Source organism: Dasypus novemcinctus, chromosome 27 (genome assembly GCF_030445035.2).
Source record: "Dasypus novemcinctus isolate mDasNov1 chromosome 27, mDasNov1.1.hap2, whole genome shotgun sequence".
In the NCBI taxonomy this organism is placed as follows: Eukaryota; Metazoa; Chordata; class Mammalia; order Cingulata; family Dasypodidae; genus Dasypus; species Dasypus novemcinctus.
In genome coordinates this window covers 14,215,023-14,227,303 of record NC_080699.1, presented here as the reverse complement: position 1 = coordinate 14,227,303, position 12,281 = coordinate 14,215,023, and the positions used below count along the sequence as shown (strand labels likewise).

Below are 12,281 nucleotides of genomic sequence, written 5' to 3'. Positions count from 1 at the left end.
ATTTCAAATCTAATAACTATACTTACTAAGCATGAAATTGCAAACTCAAAGGTAAAATTGATAACATAGTTAAAGTGATAATTTCAAAACTATAACCTTTTTTATATCCCTGCCTACATGGGACTTCTAAGACTAGTAGATCATTATGGCATAGCTAATATACATGTATATTATAGTCAATTTAATTCTGTATATATTATAGTCAACTAAGTGCATAAAGAATTTTAAAAGCCAATATAAAACAATTAGAAACTTTCTTGCCAAATCAAAAACTAAACTTGGCCAAAGTATATGGACTCTTTCCTTCTTCTGGCTAAGATGACAGTCATCTTGACCTTCAAAACAAAAAAGAGAGGCATAAAACTGAGGGCAAAGGAAAAGAAAGAAGGAGAGGTCTTTGAGTATTTTAAGACTCAGGCAAAGGGACTCTAATAAAGAAAAACTATAGTTTGAACCATATGAAATTGCTAATATTTAACCAATTTTGGACTTATACAAAAAGGCTATTTCAAATGGTTCAAACAAATAAAAGAAATGAAGTTTAATATAAAAATCAAACCAGTTAATGCTAAATTACCTTAATTTCCATTGTAGGGACAACAACATCTTCTAAATTCTTAAGTTTAGTAATTGGCTGGTCTGCTGGAATATTTATGCCTTCTGTATTTAAAATAAAAAATTTTAGTGACATCTGTAAATAGAGGAACAGCACTGAAGATAAAGAAGTAGTATTTAGGAGATGCCACAGGCCCTGGCTAATCTGTGGTTTGAGCCCTGATTTAGAAATGAAGACTCAGGGCTTGGAATGCAATGCAGCTCGGAGTATAAATGAATTTGCATGTTAACTGACACTGGTAATTAGATCAGATTCTATCTGAAGCCAGGATGAGCATCTTAAAATAATTTCATGAAAGTCTGTATGGTACATTGATAATGTATCCCTGCCATATTACTATAAATGTTATTACTAAAGGACATGACAATATTCTTTGTTTCATTAGAGAAATACTATGTCAAGTCCCATTATTAAAGTATTAAGAATTTAAACTTGAAGATATAATTCTAAAGAAAAAGGAATTTATGAATATTTGGGGAGAGATACATATAAGCAAATGCATATTTAAAAACTAGCCATATAACTAAATATTACAGCAGCTCATAATTAATTAATCAGGAGGAGTGATGAATTAATTGCAAAGCATTCTAACACTTATGAAGAAGAAACGGTAAGGTCTTTTCATTTGTAAGCCCTAAGGCACAAGTAAACAATATCATTTTTAATCACTGAAACTTTCAATTAATCAGTTATTTTAAAAGACTTGCCTCTATGCAATTCTTTGCAGTAAGTGTATTTGCACTAGATTACCAAAATAAAGTAATTCGTTTAATTTAGTACTATTACCAGTTTTACCAAAAGATATTAAGTGAAACAGTGATGCAAAGGTGTTGAAAAGATCAGATAAAAATTAAATTTTGAGTGTTGAACTGTTAATAATCAGGACCATCATATTTTCAGTAACAACAATGTCTGTGATTTTCAACAGATTTACATCTTAGGCTCTATAATATATTCCTAAGAGAATAACACAGCAAGAAAGCAATAATCAGTCTTTCAAACACATACTCCTCTGAGTCTTCCATTGAGTGGCATCTAAGTTTGCTAATATAATATAAGCATCACAAAGTGCCTCAATATTTCTGACCATCCGAGGTCTTCTACTTTTGATAGTATGTATTATTTTGTTTGCAGCCTCAGTTCGATCCTATTAATAAAAAACAAAAAAAACCTCATTACATAAGGAAATATGTACACAAATGTCTCAGAATCATATAACAGGAAAAAAACAGAATTTATGTACAGATCTAGACAATGCAAAGAGTATAATGCCTCCGATACAAACAAAACCATCACCGTATCCTTACGAATGAAATATACCAAAGGTATAGTAATCTCAAGAGTTGATGACTTAGGAGCCTTTCAAAATATAAACTTTTTTTCTTTGCCCATTGTTGCAAGGAAAAAAAGTAAAATACTACTGGCATCTCTTATGCTTTCAGAAATTTTTATCAGCCATCTTGAATCAATTTTTGCCGGCATCATAATAACAATGATTTTAAAACTGAGTAGTATCAGTAACAGACATTTTTAGAATCCCTTAGACTTAAGAAAGGAATATTCCAGGAAAGAATGAATACCACAATTCAAATAGGTATAGTTAATCCACATACCTCATCAAGCTGAGAGCTTTGTTTGGGTGCATTTTTAGTTATTCTGCCTCTTCTTGCTGCCTCTGGTTTAGTAAGAAATTCATCTTTGTTTGCATTTGCTAAGGCCAGTATAATAAACAAAGTATGATGAGGGTGATCCATTGAAATTCTAGAAATGAGCTGTCAGAAAATGAAGAATTATTAGTTCTATGCAAACAAACAAAAATTAGAAAACCTATATCAGAATGGAAAATGGAATTTTTCACTTTACAATATGTATTACTGTCCTAGATTCTGCAGTGGGTGGAGTGTGTGTATGTCTGTGTGTGTATGAGAGACAGAGGGATATGAGGAATAAGAAAGAAGGAACTGAGTAAATCATGTGGAAAGGAGACAAAAGGAAATCTTCATTCCTGCCCTTATAAAGCATGATAAATATGATTGGCTAAAACTTTTAAACATGTCCATTTTCTAGAGTGGAATGGTAGTATAAACTATATATAGTATACAGTAATATAAAAGAAAAGCAATCATTGTGTTTTGATGTTCTGGCTTACTTACATTATTGAGGACTTCATGAAATCCCAGGCCTCCCATCATCTTGGTCCCCATTCTAGCAGCCAATTGGTACATAAGAGGCAAAAATTTATATGATGGAATCTTCATTCCAACTCTCTACCATTAAAAAAATATGTAAAGTTAAGAAACAATGCATTTCAAATAGTCTCACATCCATATAGATAAATCATTCTAAGAATACTACTGTACCGGTACAACTGCCTAGTGGTTAATGAAACCTCACTATTTTTTTCTTTATCACTTATTCTATCTGAAAGCCCTTCTCATGGGTATTCTAAGTCAATTCACTGATAGGTCAAATGATTTGGTCCTAAATTAAAGTGTATTCAGAACTAAGATAACTGGCCATGGCTACACTCCAGTGTATCCTGGAAGCGCAAACATGGATATGAGGACTATTGTGATCTTGAATCCTGTGAGGCACTGTAGAGTAAAACGTGATAATTATTAATATATTTCCCTATATGCCAAAAGAAACACGATTTAGCATGCACTAGAAGAGATTAATTACCTATTATGAGGCAGAGCATTCTTTTCATCCATGAGAACCATGTTACTTTTGAGATTTACAATAGAATGACAATAAATATCTTGCCAACATAACTTTAAAAGTAGTATTATAACTAAAATCTAAGATTTTTCAATAAAAACTTACAAAGCACTGCTTATTTTGATGTTACCTTAAAAGTTTTTTTTTCCATTTATAAAAATAATTTATTGGGGAGCAAGTATAGCTCAATGGTGGTTGAGCACCTGCTTCTCATGTATGAGGTCCCAGGTTAAATCCCTGGTACCTCCTCAGGGAAAAAAAAAGAAGAAAAGGGATCACATCATCTTTAATAGCTTTCCAATTCTCCCAATCTAGCATACTAGGAATACTCCTGTGGTACTTGCAAAAAAATGGAAAGAAGAAAACCTGAATTCTCCCACCTCAACAGAAGCCTGCATCATTAGGGCTTATCACTGAACCAAATACTAGGCAAACAAAGGAGTATACACAATTCCTGATCTTGAGTGGCCTATGGCCAGATTGTTAAAGCACAGGCTAGAACACTGGGCAGAATAAAAAGACTTGCCTTCATCATGCAGTTGACTTCAGAAACTCCAGCATTTTCAAGCCACAGGGAACAAAGCCGGAATACCCAGAGATCATGCTCTTCTCCACTTAAAAGGCAGTTGATATAATTTTCAACTGCTTTACATAAGAAACGTTTCCGATCCTCTTTCAGTGCACGGAGCGCACATTCATCCAGCTCCAGTTCTCTCTGAACCTTTACTGTGTACCTTGCATTGGAGTAAAGTAAAACAAGAAAAAAGAAACCATTAACTTTTAAAAAACTACAAAATCACACATGATATATAACATAAATAAAAAATCAGGTATCCACTCCAGGAGGAAAAGGAAATTCTAGGAATTATAAAGCAAACTAATTTACTTTTGCATTACTTGTGCAATTCACAAGCCATCCTGGGCAAAAGAGAATAAAGTGGGCTCTATCCAAGCTACTGAGTAAACTCCATACTCAACTTATTCTATAAAATACAGACCAAAGGCAGCTTGAATAAAAGGATTTAATAACATCAAAATAGTTAACTAGAATGCCTGGTGGCCTTCAGGGAGATAGCATTGGAACAGATAGGAAGGGCTCAACTCTCTCACGGAAACAATGAAGAAGGGCAAAAAGCTGTCTGAGGGAGCTACTCTGGGGATTGGCAGACCAGAAGAGTGCTGTGCATGATACAGAAGAGTGAGGGAAAGAGAGACGAGGAAGCCAAAATGAAAACCGTAAGTTATGAACTCCCCAGCAGAGACAGGCACCCATCCTTCACCCTCAAGGCAAACAGCTTGGATAAAACTCATGGAGCACTGTTGTCAACTGAGAGGGGAACAGACATCTTCTTCCCTGGGAAGAGGGAGGGTGCAGCAGAGGGCGGAAAGTGGTTTCTCTTTGGTGAGTTTGGTCAGCACAGCACACCTTCAATCTCAGCTCTGACCAGAGTAGACTCATGGGCAAGTGGAGGTGAACAAAGACACCTCTGTGTAAATATTCTCCAATGAATGCCATCTGCTGACAGGGGGGGCAATGCAAGGAGAAAAATCACTTTGAAATCTTCTATGCCAGACCCACTGAATTGGATCTGTGCCCCATTAATGAGTCCTGGGTCCTATTTTGATAACTAAATCTGGGCAATTTTAAAGACTAGAATAAGTTGAACCAAAAATCAAAGAAGAGCCTTGAAACAAAACCACTAGGCAAGAGAAAGTAACTGTCAGAATAAATTCACCAACATATTCAAATTCACAGACATGAGCAAAAAAATTACAAGCCACACAAAGAAGCAGGAAGAGATAACTCAGCCAAAGAAACAAACCAAAAATCCTGATGAGACACAGGATTTAAGAATTAATCAATGATAATCACACAAAATCCTAAATCTTCAAGGAGTTGAAGGAAAATATGATTACAGATATAAACTTACTGATATTGTACCATAGAACTGTTGTGACTAGTAATGGAAGAAATTATAGCATTGATGTGGAGAAAGTGGCCACGGTATTTGCTGAGGGCAGGGAGAGGGAAGAAGACATGTGATGTGGGGGAATTTTGGGGACTTGGAGTTGTCCTAAACGATATTGCAGGGACAGATGCTGGACATTATATATCCTGCCATAACCCACTGAATGGACTGGGGGAGAGTGTAAACTACAATGTAAACTATAATCCATGCAATGCAGCAGTGCTCTAAAATGTATTCACCAAATGCAATCAATGTGCCACAATGATGAAAGAGGTTGTTGATGTGGAAGGAGTGGGGTGGGGAGAGGTGGGGATATATGGGAACCTCTTATATTTTTTTAATGTAACATTTTTTGTGATCTATGTGTCTTCAAAAATATATATAATTAGGGAAGTGGTTGTGGCTCAATCAGTTGGGGTCCCGTCTACCATATGGGAGGCCCTGGGTTCACATCCCAGGGCCTCCTTGCAAAGGTAGGCTCGCCCACACGCTGTGGAGCACCGCCCGGCCCACAAGTGCTGCGGAGAGCTGACTCAGCAAGGTGATGCAACAAAAAGGGAGACAAGCAAAATAAATGCAGAGAAGTGCACAGCAAGTGGACACAGAGAGCAGACAGCAAGCAATCCGCAAAGGGGGAGGGGAAATAAAAATAAATAAATAAAGATATAGAAGAACAAGCAGCAAATGGATGGAGAAAGCAGACAGCATGCAAAAAGCCATAGGGGGGATAAAAACAATACAATTAAAAAAACTGATGGGAGTGGAGAGTGGGGGGTGGGAGTGGGGAAAAAAAAAAGAAGACACTAGCTGAACATTAAGAACAATTTGAAAACCTGCAAAAAAAAAAAATAACAAGAACTTATGGGAATGAAAGACAAGATGGATGAGATTTAAAAATACATGTGAGCTGAGTGGACGTGGCTCAAACGGTTAAGTGCCTGCTTCTCACAGGGGAAGGTCCTGGCTTTGGTTTCCAGTATATCCTAAAATCAAAACAGAAAACAAACAAAAGCAAGAAAAGGAAAAAACTAACTCAGAGGAGCCGATGTGGCTCAGTGGTTGATCGCTGGCTTCCCACATACAAGGTCCCGGGTTCAATCCCTGACCCCAGTACCTCAAAAAAAAAAAAAAAAAAAAAAAAAAAAGTGAGGCATAAAACAACAGATTTGAAATGATGGAGGAGAGAATTAGTGAACTAAAGGAATGAGCATATGAACAGAAAGAGAAAAGAATGGAAAAAATGGAACAGAGTCTCAGGGAATTGAATAACACTGCAAAATGCACAATTATATATGTTATTGGTATCCCAGAAGGAGTAGAGAATGGAAAAGGGCAGAAAGAAAATTTGAGGAAATAATGACCAAAAACTTCCCAACCATTATGAAAGATGTAAATATCAATATCCAAGAAGGACAAAACATCCCAAACAGAATGAATCTGAACAGACCTACTCCAAGACACCTACAATTCAGAATGACAAATACCGGAGCAGACTCTGAGAGCAGCAAGAGAAAAGCAAAGCAGCACATAAAAGGGATCCTACCTCTGGTTCACTGGACTTACCCAGACCAGTTAACAGGGAGGTGAAGATGGTCAACCACCACACCAGGGACCTGAGAGTGCCTACAACTGCAAGTAGGAGAACTGCATCCATCATCCATGTGGAATCTAAGCCCCTCTCAACATAGAGGTGGAGTGGACATCACCATCCCAGGGTCCACAGGATGGAGGAATAAAATATGGATTACAGTGGACTTGCTGATACTCTACTATGGAACTATTATGACTAGTAATGTCATATGACTAGTAATAGCATTGATGTGGAGAAAGTAGCCACAATAGTTGCTGAGGGCAGGGAGAGGGAAGAAGAGATGTGATGTGGGGGCATTTTTGGGACTTGGAGTGGTCCTAAACGATATTGCAGGGACAGATGCTGGACATTATATATCCTGCCATAACCCACTGAATGGACTGGGGGAAGAGTGTAAACTACAATGTAAACTATAATCTACGCACTGCAGCAATGCTCCAAAATGTATTCACCAAATGCAATCAATGTGCCACAATGATGAAAGAGCTTGTTGATGTGGGGGTGGGGTATATGGAAACCTCTTATATTTTTTGTATGTAATATTTAAAATAAAGAAATAAAGAGATCATAGGGGGAAAAAAAAGGATCCTATATAAGTGCCAATCTCTCTCATCACAAACTATGGAGGTGAGAAGAAAGTAGTATGATATATTTAAGGTACTGAAAAAGAAAAACTGCCAGCCAAGAATTCTTTATTCGACCAAATTGTACTTCAATGAAGATTATTTAGAAAGGTAACTTAAAAGGCAAAAAGACAGACAATAGTAAGATATGATAACGAAAAGCCAAAGGATAAAATCGACGAAGTAAGTAATGCCTTTACAGTAATAACACTGAACCTTAATGGACTGAACACCCCAATCGAAAAACAAAGATTCAGAGAATGAGTGAAAAAATATGAGCCATCTATATGCTTTCTACAAGAGACTCACCTCAGATGTAAGGACACAACCACGTTGAAAGTGAAAGGTTGGAAAAATATATTTCATGAAAATTGTAACCAAAAAGATCTTGAGTAGTGACATTAATATCAGACAAATAGATTTTAAGTGCAAAATTGTTTTAAGAGATAAAGATCATTACATATTAATAAAAGGGGCAATTCACCATGAAGATATAACTATAATAATTATTGCTGAATCTAACCTGGGTGCTTCCAAGATACAAAATGCACACACTGGCACAATTGAAGGGAGAAACAGACGTCTCTAAAACAATAGTGAGAGACTTCAATACACAACTCTCAGCATTGGATAGAACATCTAGACAGGGGATAAATAAGGAAACAGGGAACTTGAATAATATGATAAATGAACTAGACATAACAGACATCTATAGAGCACTGCACCCCAAAACAGCAGGATATACAATGAAGTGCTCATGGATCCTTTGGCAGGACAGACAATATGTTAGGTCACAAGGCAGGTCTCAATAAATTTAAAAAGACAATTATACAAAGCAATTTCCTTCTTTGATCATAAAGGAATGAAGCTGGAAATCAATAATGGATGGAAAAAGGGAAAATTTACAAGTATATGGAGATTAAAAACACACCCTTAAATAATCAGTGGGTCAAAGAAGAAATTGCAAGAAAATCAGCAAATACCATGAGGCAAATGAAGATGAGAACACAACATACCAAAACCTTTGGGATGGGAGAACCAGCAAGATGGCAGCAGAATAAGGAGCTCCCAGAGTCAGCTCCTGCTTCAGGGCAGTTAGTAAACACCTGGAGATCTCTGGAACTAGCTGAAGCACCTGTTTGGGGGCTCCAGGAGACCAGAAGAGCATCCTGTAACATCCGTGAAGGATGGAAGGAGAAAACTGTCCATCTGCAGAGAAGACTCTTAAGTAGAGGATCCACATAACTGAGGCTAGTGCCATCCTCCACTGGAGGCACAAGCCACCTCGGGAGCTGTTCCATGGCTGGAACTGGAAACTCCACTTCGCAAAAATGGGGGAGGAAGAGATGGTTGGGCGCCAACTTCAGCTACTGATGAGTAAAATTCAGTGGGCGAAGGTGTAATCCTGAGAACAGCTAGAGTTTGAGCCTGTCCAGCTCAGAACAAGGCCAGGAGCCACCATCTGAACGCCATGCCTGGCACGACGGGAAGCAGGGCGGACTGAGAATCCCAGTGCTGGTGGGGACCGGTTTCTTTCCATCCAGATCAGATTGCAGCTCTAGCCTAGGTCCCAGTGCCACCTCCAGCAGGAAAGAAGCTGCAGGGACCTGCACCAGGCTCTCTGGGAAATTACCAGCCAAGCCACAGAGGCCAGTTACTATCCTACTCTGGTGGCATGAGACACCCCAGGAGCTATTCTGTGGCTGGAATTGGAAGCTCCATTTCCCAAAAACAGGAGGAGGACACAGTGAGCTGCCAATTTCAGCTACTGATTGGTAGACTTGGCTGGCTAAGATATAACCCTGGCAACAGCTGGGGTGTGAATCTGCACAAGTCAGAAAGAGGCCAGTGGCTGCCATTTGGACTCCACCCCCAGCCTGACGGGAAGCCAGGACCAAAATCACAGTGACTGTAGGAACCGGTTTCTTTCAACCAGACTGGCCTGCAGCCCTAGCCTAGCCTTCAGCCCTACCTCTGGCAGGGAGGAGGTTGGTGGGCCCTGAACCAGCCTATCTAGGTAACTGCAGGTACCTTTGGCTGGCACAGACTGAAAATTGGAAGTCTCTTGGGGCAACTGCGGTCATCTTGGACCTACACTGCATAGATTGCTGCCCACACCTGCAGCTCCATCCCTGCCCCAGGCAGGGGAGAAAGGGGTGTGAAGCTTCATCAGTTCCTCTGGCAACTACAGTCTATGCCTGCACTTGGATTATTCCACACAGCTGTAACTCTGTCCCTACCCTTGGCAAAGGAGAAAGCTGGAAGTAGCTTCGTTGGTCCCTGGCCCAATGAGGGCAGCTTGAGCCTCCACCGCTTACAGCACCAACCACATCCTTGGCTCCTACTGCACAACCAGCAAGGAGAAAGGGCAGGAAGCCCTAAACTAAAGAGAAAAACTGCACCCAGAATAAATACTCTGTGAAGAGACCAACAAAAAATTACAACCCACACCAAGAAACAGGAAGCTACGGCCCAGTAAAAGGAACAAGATAAGCCTCCAAATGATATAAAGGAGTTGAGACAACTAATCATAGAAGTTCAAACAAATCTCCTTAATAAATTCAATGACATGGCTCAAGGGATTAAGGATATTAAGAAGACATTGGATGAGCACAAAGAAGAATTTGAAAACATAGAAAAATAGCAGACCTTATGGGAATGAAAGATGCAATAAATGAAATTTAAAAAACACTGGAATCATATAATAGCAGATTTGAGGAGGGAGAAAAAAGGATTAGCTTGAAGAAATGACCTCTGAAAGTAAACATACAAAAGAACAGATGAAGAAAAGAATGGAAAAAATTGAACAAGGTCTCAGGGAACTAAATGACAGCAAAAGGCATGCAAACATACATGTCATGGTGTTCAAGAAGGGAAAGGCAGGGAAGCAGACTTGGCCCAGTGGTTAGGGTATCCGCCTACCATCTGGGAGGTCCATGGTTCGAATCCAGGGCCTTCTTGACCCATGTGGAGCTGGCCCACGCGCAGGGTGTGCGCCCCGTGGGAAAAGCTGCCCAGCGCAGAAGAGAGTTCAGCCTGCCCAGGAATGGTGCTGCACGCGCGGAGAGCTGACTCAGCAGGATGACACGACAGAGGGAAACACAGATTCCTGTGCCGCTCACAACAACAGAGGTGGATGGGGCTGAGTGCACAGCGAATGGACGCAGAGAACAGACAACTGGGGCGGGGGAGGGGGGGGAGGAAGGGGAGAGAAACTGAAAAAAAAAAAAAAAGGGAAAGGGGGCAGAAGGAATATTTGAAGAGAGAATGGTAGAAAATTTCCTAACTCTATTGAAGAACATAGATATCTATGTCCAAGAAGCACAAAGTACTCCCATGAGAAAAAATCCAAAGAGACCAACTCCAAGACACATACTCAAACGTGTATGTCAAATGTCAAATGCCAAAGACAAAGAGGCAATTCTGAGAATAGCAAGAAAAAAGCAAAGCATAACATATCAGGGATACCCAATAAGATTAAGTGCTGATTTCTCACCAGAAACCATGGAGGCAAGAAGACAGTGGTCTGGTATATTTAAGATACTACAAGAGAAAAACTTCCAGCCAAGAATCTTATATCCAGCAAGGCTGTCTTTCAAAAATGAGGGCAAGATTAGAATATTCACAGATAAACAAACTGAGAGAATTTCTAGGAAGAGACCAGATTTTCAGGAAATACTAAAGGGTGTGCTAGAGCCTGAAAAGAAAAGACAGGAGAGAGAGGCCTGGAAGAGAGTCTAGAAATGAAAATTTTATAAATAAAAGTAACTAAAAATATCAAAAGAGTGGTGAAAATAAAATATGACAGATAAAACTCAAATAGTCAGGAATAAACTTAAGTAATGATGTAAAGCATTTGTATTCAAAAAATTGCAACTCAATGTTAAATCAAAAAAGGTCTAATAACTGGAAGAACATTCCATGCTCAAGGATTGGAAGACTAAATATCATTAAGATGTCAAATCCACTCAAATTGATATAAAGATTCAATGCAATCCCAATAAAAATTCCAACAGCATTAAAGAAAAAATTGAAAACGCCATCAAATTTATTTGGAAGGGTAAGAGGTCTTGAATAGCCAAAAACACCATTAAAAAGGAAAAGCAAACCCTCATCTCCAGAGTTTAAATCATATTACCTAGCTATATTGGTAAAAACAGCATGGTACTGGCCTAAAGACAGATACAATAGACCAATGGAACCAAATTTATGGTTCAGAAACAGACCCTCACATATATGGTCAAGTGTTTTTGACTAGCTTGTCAAACTCACACAACTTGGGCAAAACCATTCAATAATAGGTGCTGAAAGAATTGGATATCCTAGCCAAAAGAAAAGAGGACCCCTATCTCACGCCTTATCCAAAAATTAACTCAAAATGGATCAGAAACCTAAAAATAAAAGCAAGAATCATAAAACTTGTAGAAGAAATTATAGTAAAGTATCTTCAAGACCCGGTGATAGGTAGTAGATTCTTATAAGAGGAGGACTGAGTGGACTTCTGATGTTTAATGTATGTAGAAGTTTTAATTATCTTTGCTGTAAAATTGTAGAAATGTATAGAATGGATGGTAACACAGTGAGTAACAGCTAGTTTATAAATGGGGATGTGGCTGAAAATGGTAGTCTCAGTATGTAAATGCCAATTGACAGAATGCTGGAGAATAATCTAGGAACTGAACAGCACAGTAAACCAAGAGGTGGATGAGAATTATGGTTGATGGTACAGATGTATGAGTATCCTTTGTGAGCAAATGTAC

At 38.7% G+C, this 12,281-nt stretch overlaps 1 protein-coding gene across 2 annotated transcripts in view; it reads right to left on the bottom strand.

The window, feature by feature from the left end:
- Nucleotides 1-12,281, bottom strand: part of ATM (ATM serine/threonine kinase) — a 166,994-nt gene that overhangs the window by 37,999 nt on the left and 116,714 nt on the right. For both annotated transcript variants that reach the window (XM_058289104.2, XM_058289103.1), the window contains exons 50-54: nucleotides 3,864-4,071; nucleotides 2,770-2,883; nucleotides 2,230-2,388; nucleotides 1,625-1,763; nucleotides 578-660 (exon numbers count right to left, since the gene is read on the bottom strand). In XM_058289104.2, coding sequence (XP_058145087.1) covers nucleotides 578-660; nucleotides 1,625-1,763; nucleotides 2,230-2,388; nucleotides 2,770-2,883; nucleotides 3,864-4,071 — 703 coding nt within the window. The remainder of the gene's footprint in view (nucleotides 1-577; nucleotides 661-1,624; nucleotides 1,764-2,229; nucleotides 2,389-2,769; nucleotides 2,884-3,863; nucleotides 4,072-12,281) is intronic.